General features: G+C 41.7%; 1 protein-coding gene across 1 annotated transcript; it reads right to left on the reverse strand.

Moving 5' to 3' along the window:
- Nucleotides 1-1,929: 1,929 nt before the first annotated feature.
- On the reverse strand, nucleotides 1,930-13,163 carry UBE2N (ubiquitin conjugating enzyme E2 N). The gene is made up of 4 exons (XM_053406388.1): nucleotides 13,041-13,163; nucleotides 3,788-4,034; nucleotides 3,482-3,622; nucleotides 1,930-2,630 (listed from the first exon to the last, which is right to left on the reverse strand). The coding sequence occupies exons 1-4, from the start codon at nucleotides 13,068-13,070 to the stop codon at nucleotides 2,590-2,592; spliced, it is 459 nt and encodes a 152-aa protein (XP_053262363.1). The 5' UTR covers nucleotides 13,071-13,163; the 3' UTR covers nucleotides 1,930-2,589.
- Nucleotides 13,164-14,681: the final 1,518 nt, after the last annotated feature.

The raw sequence follows: 14,681 nt of genomic DNA on the forward strand, positions 1-14,681 counted from the left end.
TTCAATGCACACATGGAAAAAATATAGTATGCCTAGTTTACAAATGCATATACATCTGCTTTGCACCAACTCCCTATTTTAAACTTAGTAAGATTTCAACACAAGGTGTTTCAACACAGTCCCATGGGCAACTGATGAGAAATCCTCAAATTTGAGTGTACACACCTCTCTAGTGCACAGCATAGATTCAACAGTTATTTGTACACATTTAAAGACATTTACCACATATGCAGGGCTGGAAAGGACACAGTCCAAAGTTAAGCGCCTCCCATGCCCATTTATTTCAATAGGAGAAATATAGCATGTGTTCAAAGCTACAATCCTATGTGCACTCATGCAGAATTGAATTCAGTGGGATTTACAGCAAATAAAAATATTTAGGATTAAGCTGTAACCCATTGAAATTTGTATAGCTCTTGCTAAATTATGCCCTATGTTTGAACATTAACATTCCAACCGTATAGTTGCCATATGTACTTGACTTCAGCTACTGTGTACCATTTTTAACAGGTTTTATGGTATTTTATTCCAGAATGTGACATACAGAGAGCCAGAGCTTACGCTGTCTGGTCTTTTTAAAAATAATATCATGGTAGCAGCATTTTAAAGCCATTTGCTATGCAGGTATTCAAGTTTCTTTCTTTAAAAAACTACTACAGCTGCAAACATAAGCATTTTTTTCAATATAACTTTTATTAAACTGAGTGGGACTTGTTTTTGAGTAGTCAGAGATTATACCACTATGCATATGGTTATGTTCATACTAGTCATTGACATATGAGAACTTACGCTCGTCAAGTGTTAGAGAAGAATAACACAATCAGTTCTCTACTATGGCAGACAGTGGTGCTATTCATTGGTAGTTGACAAGGACTAGCTAGAAGCCCAGAAACAATCTAAAAAAGAATTTCAACTAGAAACAATTTTTGAGATGGTCTCTCTCTCCTGTTGAAGCAGATTATCAGCCTTTTATCATGCTATAATGCAGTCAACTCTGACAATACCATCACTAAAAGCATTTTTGTCTGTTGAAAATGTGATTTTAATAGATATTCTTTATCTTACATAAGAGCACAATACATACACCACATTCTATAGAAACCCCAGATGATGCTAGAATAGGTATGATGGGCAGAAAATTATGGACCTCAATACTGTTTCCCCCCACCCCCCAAACTGCAAGACAGACATTACCCATGCCAAGCTGGCATTACACTGGCCACATGGAAAGCAGAGATATCAGAAAGGTGGTCAAGGCAAAGAAGTAGGGTAAGAAAAGAAAATAAATTTTAAGAAATACAGAAGGTAGAAGTTGGGATCAAAATATGCTCCCATGAGTTATTTACATTTTTGCGTGATATCTTAAGAAATAAGAAGTTTCCGTCTTCAAATGAAGAAATGGGTCAAGAAAGTAGTAGCTTAAAGACTGCAGGTACAGCCAGAGCTAAGAAGCCTAATTGTAAATACCTTAGCAACCAATTGACCTGCACTGTTAACATCTCATTTTATGCAGAGGATTTATTTATTTATTTTTAAGATCCAAGTTATTTTAAAATGTATTCTGATACTGGATAATACGTAGCACAAGACAGACAAGGTACACATACACCCAAAATTACTGTTTGTTTTGCTAGCTTCCTGCTTCAGTGGTACGTAACTTTGCAAGTACAAACACATTAATGATGCATCTAACCGACTCTGATAACAATTACATTTATCAGAGGCTTTTTAAAAACAAAAGAAATATTATGAACACTAATGTGGCATAGCCTATGAATACAGGTCGAGAGGGGGGAATCCAATATTTCACTACAGCTGTTAGGTTGATGAAAATCAAAGTGTTCTAATCTGGCTTCATTAAAAAAAATGATTGTCACAATTGAAAAGTGAACAAAAGAACACAGCAAAACAAACTGTACAAAGGCAAAGTAGAATAACAAAATATTTTACTAAAACATAAGATTTACAGAAGATTTTTCAGACAAGCCATACAAAATGGTCACAAGCTTTTTTTTTCTTTTCTTGAAGGGAGGGTTTTTACACTTGACAGCAGAATCACAATATTATTAGTGATGGATGTTTAATGTTCCCATTTTTGTTCAAACAGCCAAGCTTGTCCATCTACAGCGTCTAAGTTAGACTTGGCTAGAGGGCATATTCTAGAGTATAACTGGTTAGCTGCTTTAACCGATACAATTAGCATCACCATAAAAAAGGGAGGAAGAGCCCACACAATTAGAACAAAAATCCCTGCAGCTAACCCTGACTACTTTCATTCACAGTGCTTACACTTAACTCATGATGGGGAAAACTTATTAAAAGCAGAGATGTGCTACTGCTTTTAAACAATTTCACAAACAATCCCGATGATACTTCTAGCCTCTGCTCATGCGGAACAGGAGTGAATTAGGACAAGACACAGATTTGCTAGTATGCATTTAAATCACCAAAGAACTGATGTCTGGGTTTTATTCTGTAATGTTTTCTAAGACTGTGTCCATTAAATGCAAACAAAACAAAAAAACAAAAAAAAAGGAAGAGGTCTTGGCAGAACAGGAAAAAGTGATGCACACTGATTCAGAGCACATTTTAAATATTATTCATGGCATATAGCCTAGTCCATGCTCTGGCTGAAAAGAGAAAAGAAATATGTATTAGACAACAAAGCATCTAACTTCAGAATTCTCTACTCCCTCCCACCTTTCTTGCCCAAAACTCATTAGAATGCTGGCTATTCCTGAGGACTACGTATAATAAAATGAATCAAGTGACAAATGTTCCATAGTTTTGCACCCTCATCTTTATAGAGCTATAGAGCCATTTACAAATTCACATCAATAATGTGACACAACCAACATATGGTACATTGATTGTGTGACTCTTACGCACATCAGATGCAAAGGCAGTAGCCGCTTACAAGAGACAACTTATCAACCAGTAGGTTTCTCACTTGATAGTTTCCACACATAAATCTATGTACACACTCATACAAGAAAGCTGAAAAAGTCAACTAGAGGTCAGACTTGGCCATAAGCCCATGATGACGCCCGCACTCATAGACTAGAAAGTAGGCTTCCAAGACCGCACAAGTTACATGGCCAAGATGTGACCTTTGAAATGCAAATAGCAGCTTTGGAGAGGGAATTTTCCTTGGCACTGTACAGGAAGAGAAACTGTTAAACCTCCCCTGTGCCTTCTCCCTTTGCGAAGTCTCCCCATGGCAATTTCTTCACAGAACAAAAACTATGTGCACAAATTGCATGCACATCATTAACAATTCATCTCTTTTGTCCCCAAGACTTAAAAGGCTGGACGTATTTTATATTTACGGTATTTGAGTTATTGTATGTATGACTTGGAGTGATTCTTACAAAGATTTATTTTTGTAAGATACTTTAGGCATCTGCATTTGGGATCAAAAGCAGTACAAGAATTTTATTCATAACTCAATTTTCTTTAGTCTAGAGTAAGGGCACACTACCTGTTTCTATGGCTTGGGCTTCATTGGTCTTCCACTGCTCAGCTACATCATTTGCTAGTGGATCATCTGGGTTGGGAGCACTTAACAAAGCCTGGATTGATAGCAGAACTGTACGGATCTGCAGAGCTGGAGACCATTTGTCTGAGGAAGCAAGTTAGAGAGTACTAAAGCAATGTTTCAAATACAAAACACACACCCCTTAAAAGATAACTGAAATATGAAATAATCTTTCAACTTTTTTAATAATCTGAAAAATGCATGGAAGAGAAAGATATGTCATGCTTATCATGGCTCCAAAATACTTACCTTTCAAAATATCTAAACATATTCTTCCCAATTTGTCTACGTTAGGATGATAAATTTTGGTCATGAAACGTACTTTCGGAGCTGCCATTGGATATTCTTCTGGCAGGAATAGTTCAAGTTTAAATGTCCCACCCTCAAAGGGAGAATCCTGTGGGCCTGCAATGACCACATGAAAATAACGTGCGTTGCTTTCATCTGGCTCCGCTTTTATTCCAGGAACAGGTTCTGCCAGCAAGCGCTGGGTTTCCTGAAAGAGAGAGAAAACCAAAGTGGAACACACACACATACTGTTCCTCTAAGAGGGCAGCTATCCATGGACAATGGAAGTATACAAGTTGTTGTCCTCCCAGTACATTTTACCAAACCCTCAGAATATTAACTTCCCATCTGGTGAATCTAACTTTTCAGACATCAATAAACCAAGAAGTCTGAAGAAGCAGGCACACTGTATTAACCCAGCACCAAGAACTGCAAACACTTCTCCTTCCTATATTCCATTATGTAAGCAAACAGGTCCAGCTATCACTTAGTAAATTTAATTTCATATTGCTATATTTAGATGAGGTTGAAGTGCAGTATCATTCTATTGTGTTGTGATGTCTCTATCAGCAGGAAAAATAAATAACCAGGAAAGATCACACGGCAGTTCACAACATAAAAATACAAAATGAAAACACAAAATACATAATAAAACAAAAACACAACCAATAACCCCACTTCCAAATGTTTTGCCTGGCACCGAAAGATATATAAATCATAGAACTGTGGAGTTGAAAAGGACCCAATGCAGGGTTCAAAATTAGCAGGGGGCCAGGTGCATTTTACACCTAAAGGTTCTCCATTTGCGAGCACCTCAAAAAGGCTGAGTGCCATTTTTTACGACTGGCTGACACTCAAGGATTACTGAAATGTATGTGCTTTGAAAACTGAAGTATGGTACCAATATTTTTATTGTAAACACCAAATTAAACATGTATTAACAATTTCTGCTAAAAATGTGCAACTTATGTGAATTGTGTATTAGTTCCTGCTTATCAAAATAATAAAAAGTGTTGTCACCCCCAAATGTCAACTAGACATTCTGTTTTGGCACCCACAGCCCAGGTCTCAGAAGCTATTTGGCTCCTAACTTTTCTATCCAAGTTTCTAGCATTACCCAAAGGGTAATCTAGTCCAACCCCCTACAATGCAGGCAAGCGCCCCTGGGGATGGAATTCCACAAACAGGGAGCCACCGCAGAAAAGACCTGTTCTCCAGTTGCTATCCTCTTGTGGAAGAGGCACACACAAAATAGCCTCACATGATGATTGCAGGGTCTGGATCCGTTCATATGGGGAGATGTGGTCCTGAGCTGTTTAAGGCTTTATAGATCAAAACCAACACTTTGAACTGGGCCCGGAAGCTAATCAACAAAATTTAGGCTATCCCTGTCCAGATATGAGCATAGCTAGGCCACCAGCTGAAGCTGATGGAAGGCACTCCCTGCCACTGAGGCCACCTGAACCTCAAGCAAAGGATCCAGCAGTACCCCCAAAGCTACGTACCCCCTCTTTCAGAGGGGGTATAACCAACCCCATCAAGAGCAGGCAACATCCCATCCATCTGGTCTAGGGAAGCACCCACTAACAGTGCCTCAGTCTTGTCTGGATTGAGCTTCAGTTTGTTGGCTGTCATCCAGTCCATTACCGAGACAAGGCAACAGTCCAGCACATCCACTGCTACACCTGCAGTAAGGAGGAGTAGATCTGTGTGTCATCAGCACGTTGCTGACAACATACTCCAAAACTCCAGATAACCTTGCTCTGCAGCAATTTCATGCCACTACAAATCAGTTCACTACAAGATGCAAATATAGTAATGATAGTGTTGATAACAGTGAGATTGTGTTTGGCTGCATTACTAAACAAGTAACCTTGGATTGGAATCAAAAAATACAGAATATCTTCAGCTATTTGGTGCAGAATTGTGATCTGGGTATCTGCCAAGCACATCACTCCTGCAATGTTTAGACAACGTGGTCTGAATTCTCTTGCTTCCTCCATCTTCTGAATCAAAGGACATGAATGTCTGAAAACTACCCACACAAAAGCAAGGCACATTAATTGTGGAAAACCTGTTTCAATTCATATAAACCTTTTTTCTGATGTCCATGAAGTTTAAAATGAAACTTCAGTATTTCAGGCTATGAATTATTTTTCAGACAATGGTTTTGTCTAGAAAAATAAGCTTTAGTTGAAGGGGAGAGGAGGGGAAGGGAAACTTATTCACTGATGGATGGACACTGTTAAATGTCAGGCATTGAGTACTACTTCTATAAAGGATCAGGCTGCAAGCACAATCTACGGTAAATATGTTTACTCATCAAAATAAGTCTCACTATGTTCTATGGGGCTCATTCCCTAATGAGTTTAGGACTGCAGATTCAGTATAACAGAAGTGTTCATTATTTTTAGAATACCCAGATCCATTGCTATTTCTTAAGTTACATCAACAGGATATCTGCTTCCCAGGCCTGTCTCAAAGAGTCCTCAAACAGTTTCAAACAGTTCTTGTCTACTCAGAGATAAGTCCTATTGACTTCAATGGAGCTTATGCTCAGATACAGTAAATGTGCATTAGTTCGCACCCTGAGACTAAGAAGTAAAAACTTATTTTTTCTTTTGTTACAGTGTTAACAACAAAAGCTAAGATATACTTAAGATACTGTGAGTTGCAATAACTTGTAGCTCCATATCTGACACTGAGTCTCGGACTCAAAAGAGCTGCTTTTCCTCATAGCACTTGTGCCGGGCCCAGTGGATTTGTGTCTTATATCTGAACAGTGACTCTCACACAGGTCACGAACTGTTTTGGAAAGTCCCCTTGGTTTCACAAACAGTCTTCCTTGTGGCAAGGAGACTGATATTGAAGGAAATAAGTCTATACGTTGGTACCTCGGGTTAAGTACTTAATTCGTTCTGGAGCTCCGTTCTTAACCTGAAACTGTTCTTAACCTGAAGCACCACTTTAGCTAATGGGGCCTTCTGCTGCCGCCGCTCCGCCGGAGCACAATTTCTGTTCTCATCCTGAAGCAAAGTTCTTAACCTGAAGCAATATTTCTGGGTTAGCGGAGTCTGTAACCTGAAGCGTATGTAACCCAAGGCACCACTGTAGTTCCCTTTGACTCATGGAACTAGTGCCACAGTTATTTGGACGCTGGCCTACGTATTTTCCCAGTTATTGTCTGAATAATGCATTTATCTGGCTAAAAATAAATATTCAATTAACTGTCATAAATACTGTATACCAAACTGTACTCAAGCCATTCATATTCTTAAAGCAGTGAGATTTAGTTTTAACGAAGTATTTAATATATTCCAATCCCAAGAAAAAAACATGGAGAAAATGCTTTTCTTCATGTACCTCCTAAACTCTCACACGATCCATGTCCCTTCTTTTACTGTCTTCATTATGGGAGCCTTTTCTCTCTCTCCCTTCCTTCCTATCACGGATTTCAATGACTTTTTCCATAAAAGCCTTTCCTGGCTCACTTTAAGCTCTACATTTTCATCATCCCCTTCCTTCTCTCACTGGTCCGTCCTCATGTCCTCTCCTATCAGATTCAGATTCAGATTGCAAGCCCTCTAGGTGCAGACTGTACAACATGATGTTCCAGAGCACGAAGCAGTTTGTTGATGCCAACAACCAATGTTAGGTGTAGGAAGAACAAGAATGAAGACACTTTTCAATTTCCTGCCGGAGCATTCTCTCAGCTTTGCTCACTGCCTTTATGACATCTGATGCCTTCTTTCCACACCTCTTTGTAACTTTTAAAGGAACCAGAGCTATTATTAGATCTCAGCCAGTAGTCAAAAATCATTTAAAGAGATTGAGATTACCAGACACCTGTCATACATGAGTAAAGACAGTTGCAGATCTTATTTCCTGATCATCTGTTCACTTGCTCAGTCATTAGCCCATTTTACTTCTCCTTGCCACTTCAATCTGAGTCACAAGCCCCACACCTAAATTGTTTCCTCCCAACTCATTTGAGAAAAACTACTGGAGACAGTCGTTCCCTCCCACAATGCTGATACTTATATCTGAGACCTAGTCATATTTATTTTGGCATATCTGATTTACAGAATATGTCTCAACATTTTTAGAGTTAAACAAACAAACCAAACTACCCTTCCAAATTGGCACTTCAAAAGAAAAGAAACTTTTGCTACTTTCATGCTGTATAAATAGGTTTAAATTGCAGCAAGTAGTGAGAGAACGATGTTGGGTAAACTGATGCCAGTTTAGGAGCTATTCAACTTTCTTGCTTGCTGGGCGGGATAACTGTAGGTCTGCTTTTCTATTTGAATGGGTCTGTTCTTGAGTTCTGACACAGTCTTCACACTTCAAATTGCAATCCTGCTGCAGGACACACTGGAGTAAATAGGCACAGTAACATTTAGGCTAAAAAAACCAGTGAGGCAGCATGTCTGCAGTCATCTTTCTAGATATACTCTACAAAGGCCCCAGAAATGTTGTGATAGGTAGGATACTATTATTGCAACTGAAGTACAGCGTATCCAAATCTTACATACTGTTATAAAAGTTACTTGAAGAACTCAGGAGAGGTATTGGAAGAACAGCAAGGTGTTTCTATGTATGGTTTTAATGCCTTCAAATAAATTATAGAGTAGCAGTCCAGCCTGGATCTATTATCACTGAAATCAAATGTGTTAAAAATACTACTGATACTGAAACCCTACAAGTTCCAGGTCAGTGATCTGTGCCAGTGCTGGCAATTGCTCCAATACAAACTCACTGTACTCATGGCAGAGAAGCCCAAACCTGCTTAGTACACAGTGGAGTGACGCAGCCACAGTCACAAGGCCATTCAGTCCCAGAAGATCTGGGATCAAACAAAGAGAGCGGCAGAACTTTACTAGAAACATCTGTGTGTTGTCACTACGAAGGCAGAAGAGGAGGAGGAGTTTGGATTTGATATCCCGCTTTATCACTAACCTAAGGAGTCTCAAAGCAGCTAACATTCTCCTTTCCCTTCCTCCCCCACAACAAACACTCTGTGAGGTGAGTGGGGCTGAGAGACTTCAAAGAAGTGTGACTAGCCCAAGGTCACCCAGCAGCTGCATGTGGAGGAGAGGAGATGCGAACCCGGTTCACCAGATTACAAGTCTACCGCTCTTAACCACTATACCACACTGGCACCCACCACTAAACTGACTAGCTACATAAGACTTGTCACTGAAATGCTAGTTTAGTGGTTCTGAACTACGTACAAACTAGTATACAGAAGGCCAAAAGAAAAACTATTCTCAAATAGATTAATATGCTACAGTTTAGTACACCAGCTTAGCCTGGTGTGGCCTGTACAATCAGTGTTAGAAACTGGGATAGAAAAGCTAGGAGCCAAATGGCTTCTGGGACCTGGGTTGTGGGCCAAAACAGAATGTCTAGTTGCCATGGGGGAAGGGGTCAGCAACACTTTTTATTTATTATTTTGATAAGCATGAACTAATGCACAATTCACATAAGTGACACATTGTTAATATCACATTTTTAGCAGAAATTGTTAATACATGTTTAATTAAAGGTGAAGGTAAAGGGACCCCTGACAATTAAGTCCAGCCGCAAACGACTCTGGGGTTGCGGTGCTCATCTCGCTTTACAGGCCGAGGGAGCCGGCATTTGTCCGCTTCTGCAGACAGTTTTTCCAGGTCATGTGGCCAGCATGACTAAGCCGCTTAGTCATGTTTAATTAGGTGTTTATAATAAAAATATTGGTACCATACTTCAGTTTTTAGAACATTCTACTCTTTATTGTTAAATTCCTTAACGTATTGTCTATTCTTAACATATACTGTACTTTGTAGCTTCAAAGCACATATATTTCAGTAATCCATGAGTGTCAGCCAGGCATAAAAAAGTGCACTCTGACTTTTTGAGGTGCTCACAAATGGAGAATCTTTCGGTGCAATATGCGCCTGGCACCCTGCTAATTTTGAACCCTGTGTACAATTCTATATTTTTCTACTGTGTCCTACCTTTCAAACAGATAATGCACATCACAAGAACTCAACTTCACACATACCCCAATTAACCAGGGTCCACAAACTTTGGCTTGGCTTACTAGCCAGCCATTGCTTGTTGCTGCCCTCATGCGTCATTTCTGTGCCTCAGAGCAAAAGGAGGGAAGGAGAGAAAGAAAAAAGGACCTAAGTTTGTTTAGTTTACAATGGAGTTTCTGCCTTTTGTAATAATGATGATGATGAAATACCCAATCCCCCTCTCCTACATTCTCTGCAATACACAGAAGGAAAGGCACTTGCCACTAAAATGATGTGTTCGGGTGAAGGGGCTGAGTTGGTCCAGGATCCATTGGATCCTGAGTGGGTCTCACTGACAACATCAGGCATGATAGTCCTGCCCCCCACTCAATCTTCTGTGGTGGCTACAATGGACAGCAGTGCTGTGTGGCCCTGCTGCTCAGCAAAGCCTGTGGGAGTTGGGATTGTGCCTCAAGTCCTTTTGAGAGAGTGTGTTTTTAAAAACTATTTTTTGACTAGAAAGCCTTTTAACAAAAATTAGTGTATATATTGAGTCATTGCTCCATGTTGGATGGGTATTTTGAATTGCAACTACTATTGACTCCTTGAGATGGTTAATCAAGGGCTCCATAAATCTCCTTTTGGGGGCTTCCCATGGGGAGGGGATTCCACTGGCAGCTCTCCTTACATTCAGCTGACAGAAGGGGGAGTTTGAGTGCTAAGACTGATGCAAGATCCTGAGGGTGGGGGTTGAACTGCTCTGCCTATTTGCCACTTTCAAAATTATTTGGGCATAGCTGGGAAACTATTTGTCTCTTACTAACATTTCAGATCCCTGTAAATTTTCCAGCCCTGTTTTGTCTCTTGGTAAAATTTCGGATTCCTGTAAATTTCCCAACATTGTTTTTGTAACAAGACTCACTTAGGTTTTGCATTTATTTTGTGATTCTATACATGAGTAACACAAGTATACAATCCGTTCAGAAATTAAGAGTTCAAGTTTGATGTAAGTTTGGTTATAGGTTAGAAATCACTTTCTAGGAAATATCAGCTTTCGGTTTCAATTTTTGATAGGCTTGAAATCAATGCCTGGTGAGATCTCCTATCAAGTGGAAAAGCTAAGGTCTTTCATGGTTAGTTGCGCAGTTTCAGTAACTTGTGTAGCTCTTTGTTTCTCCATGTAACAAGGAGTGGAACTGAATCTGAGCTGCATCCCTTTTCACACTTGAGAGTGTATCCCACTGAACTCAGTGTGACTGAACTCAGTATTTCCAAGTCAAATGGGTATGTAGAATAAAAATAAGGTAAATACACAATGAATTTACTCATACTATAGTGAACATTTCTCTCAGCATACTGACCGTAGAACATTACATGTTTTTCCTTCAATAAAACTGAGAGAAATCAATGCCAAGTTTCCCATTAATATCCTAAGAGGCCTGCTGGATCAGAGATATAGTCCATCTAGTTCAGCATCCTGTTTCTGACAGTGGCCAACCAGATGCCTCTGCAAAGTTCACAAGCAGAACATGTCCACAAAAGCCCTCTTACTGTTGCTCATTCAACTACTTAATCCTAAACATGTTTACTCCATGTTCCACAGACCTCAGTGGGACCTAACCCCCTGCTTAAGTACAATTTAGGGTTGCAAGTTGGCTGGAGCTTTCAACAGTATAAATTTAGCAGCAATTCTATGCACAAATAAGAACCGAGTACAATGTCTCAATCATACAAATCTTTTCCACAGCAACACTTACTGGAATCCAAGGCAACTGATTGAAAACACAGCCTTGTGACTTTTTCAGAGCACTGTTAAAATCATGTAACCCATAATCTGAAAACTCAGAATTACATATGAAGGGTGCACTGCTGGAAGTGTAGCAGTGATAGTATCAACACACAAAGGGTGTTAGTTCTGGAAGCTCTTTATTTTAAATCAGATACTTCCTGTTTTTAACTTTTAAGCTACATGTGAAAAGAAAAATCGATACAATTTCATGACCATTTTTTGTGCTCCATAATACGCCAAACATGATAGTACCCAAAAACTCAAGAGAAGTATGTGCATATGTTTTATCTGGCAGCATAAAATCAAAACTTTCTGGGCCACATCCAGTGTTTTTCATACCTGTAGAAATGAATGGACCTAACTAACCTAGGTCTGTTCATTTTATTTATTACATTTATATCCCACCTTTCTTCCAAGGTGTTCAAATGTGCACAGTTCAGCCCTCTCCCAATTTCATCCTGACAACTACCTTGAGAGGCAGGCTAGGCGGAGAGACAGTGACTAGCCCATGGCCACCCAGTGAGTTGGGGACCAAAACCCCCGTCTCCCAGGTCCAACATTCTAGCTACTATATACCACGTTGGCGCCAATGGGCCTACTCTGATTCAACGGATGCAACCCTCTCCCTAAAAAAAAGATTTTTTTTTTAAATGGCACTGCAACAAAACCTAGCTCGCATTTGGGGAGGGGAGAGAGCCTTGGCCAAGCCCATTCACTTCGGCCGGCGCTCTTGGGAACCACCACCGTACTGGCCAAACCTCGTGAGAAGATGAGCCAGCGGCGGACTCTGCTGCTGCCCGAGAGCCGACGCGAGGCTTAGGCAAAGCTGCGCCTGCCATGCGGGTGTCGTGCGCCGCTTCCCACCAGCTTGCCTGGGCCACTGCCAGGTCTCGCCCGCCTAGTTCGTGCGAGCGAGAGAGAGAGCCCGCCCCGGCCGCCTCCCTTCGCCCTGCCGCGGCTCAGCAGAGGCAGGGGCGCCGGCTGCAGCGGCGGAGAGGGCGGGGACCAGCACCGTGACTCGCGCGGCTCAGAACCCAGGCCCGGAAGGTGGCGGGGGGGGGGCGCCTTCCATCCGCCCTGCTTGCGGCTCCCATTCATTCCCGGCAGGCGGATGCTCGCAAGGCGCCGCCGCCGCCCCTCAGGCGCGCACCGGCTGGTCCCTCCCGCGATGGCTGCTGCCGTAGTCGCCACCAGGCCGGCCTCGCCCCCCGCGCCCTGCAGCGGCGGGGGAAGGAAGGAGGGCGAAGTCGCCGCCTGCCTGCCTGCCCCGCTCACCGGAAGCGCCGCGCTGCCCTCAGCGCTTTCCTCGGGGCTCCGGCGGCCCCGGGCCTGGGCGCGAGGCCCGGCGAGGCCTGCGCGCAGCTTGAGGGCCGAGCGGGACAAGGGGGTGGGGACAGGCCGGAGGAGGAAGGGGAGCGGGTACCTTGATGATCCTGCGGGGCAGCCCGGCCATCTTGTCTTATTGGGATTCAGGCTCCGCTGGGTCTCGGCTCCGCTCGGGGCTTACGCACTACCGGAAGGAGCTCTGCGCTTCACTTCCCGTGACGTCACCGGCAGCGCCTAGCGAGGCATGCTGGGAAGTGTAGTCCCGGCGCGGGCAGGTTTGTCGTGGCCGCACCTTCCGAATTAACACAGGTGCTTCGTGTCAGGAGCTTCCGTGGAAGGCAGAGCGCCCTTCGTCAGAGACACACGAAGCGTTAGCCATAGAAGAATGTTGATATACACATTGCCGCGCCAAGAACCTGAGTTCTGTGAGAAATTTTTTTACCTGTCTTCCCTTGTTTTATGTATTTTATCCTGCTTCTGTTACTCATGGAAAATGCATTGAGCTGAGCAAGACGATGACTATATCGTAGATCGCCTCACACTTTCAGACCTCACAATAAAACTTCTGCATCAGTTAACATACAAAAATGGAAGATACAAAATTCTTGAATATCTCTTCTAACAGGTAGGAAAACATGGTTACATTTGTTTAGGTAAGATTTGTACTCATATATTCATAGATCTCAACAACAAAAGCTACAGTTTCTGTAGCAATCTTATTTGCATCGGGGAGAGGGGAAACGAGCAATGTTCAAATGATTAAACTATATATCTGATTAATCAGCTCTTTCTGGATATCTCAATGTTAGTTACAAAATAATAAGGCATGCCATACTGTTTCAATTCCCTCTGAACCACAGGGACAGAGTAGGATATCGCTATCTCCTATCCAAAAGAGCTGAAAGTGTCACATTGAAACGTGCAAGAGTGGAATTTTGAAACATTTGGTTTGTTTACAGAGGTAGGGTAAAAGCCAAATGACAAAGGTGAGCTGGACTTATTGGCTACTGAAAGCAAATATTGAAAGTCTGTATCATTGATACACTGACTAACACAAGATCTAGCCTTGGCAAAACCATGTGAAAAATGCTGTGATTGAGAGAAAACCAGAGCGCCAATTTAGCAATTTAGCATCTTCACCCTTAAACTTACATACTGATCTAAACAAAACCAACAATACAAAAGAGTTGGTACTGGGTGATGCAGGACACATATTAGCAGCTGAAAGAACATGCATATAGTTAGTGTGAGAGACAGCTACAAGTCCTTCATTCAGCTATACCCAAATACAAATTAAAGGAAATAAAGAACTCCATGCAGCTAGGGTGCCCAGATGAAAAAGAGGACAGGGTTCCTGCACTTATGTGCAGAAGAGGTGATTTTAGTAGCTTTAGCTTGCATGACAACAAGTTACAACTCCTGAAATTCCCGCTTCTGCATAACTTTGAAAGCTGCAAGCTTCCTGTTCTCTTTTCTATATCTTCCTTGAGGGTGTGCCAGAGGAAGAGGAGAGAGGAGGAGTGTGTGAACTGAAGGTTTGTCGCAGCTCATTCCTGTCAAGTTAAACAATGGTCTGAATTCAGCCTGTGCAAATTTGTGTTCTGGATTTATTACAGTAGTTGTATTCCAAAAACAGCCCAATTCACCCTATGCATTAATTTGATATCTGAATCAAGTCTATATAAAACTTAAGCCAGGTGACGTTCAAAACAATAGTAGTAAATTAATGATAACACAA

The sequence above is a fragment of the Podarcis raffonei genome, chromosome 10 (genome assembly GCF_027172205.1).
Source record: "Podarcis raffonei isolate rPodRaf1 chromosome 10, rPodRaf1.pri, whole genome shotgun sequence".
In the NCBI taxonomy this organism is placed as follows: domain Eukaryota; kingdom Metazoa; phylum Chordata; class Lepidosauria; order Squamata; family Lacertidae; genus Podarcis; species Podarcis raffonei.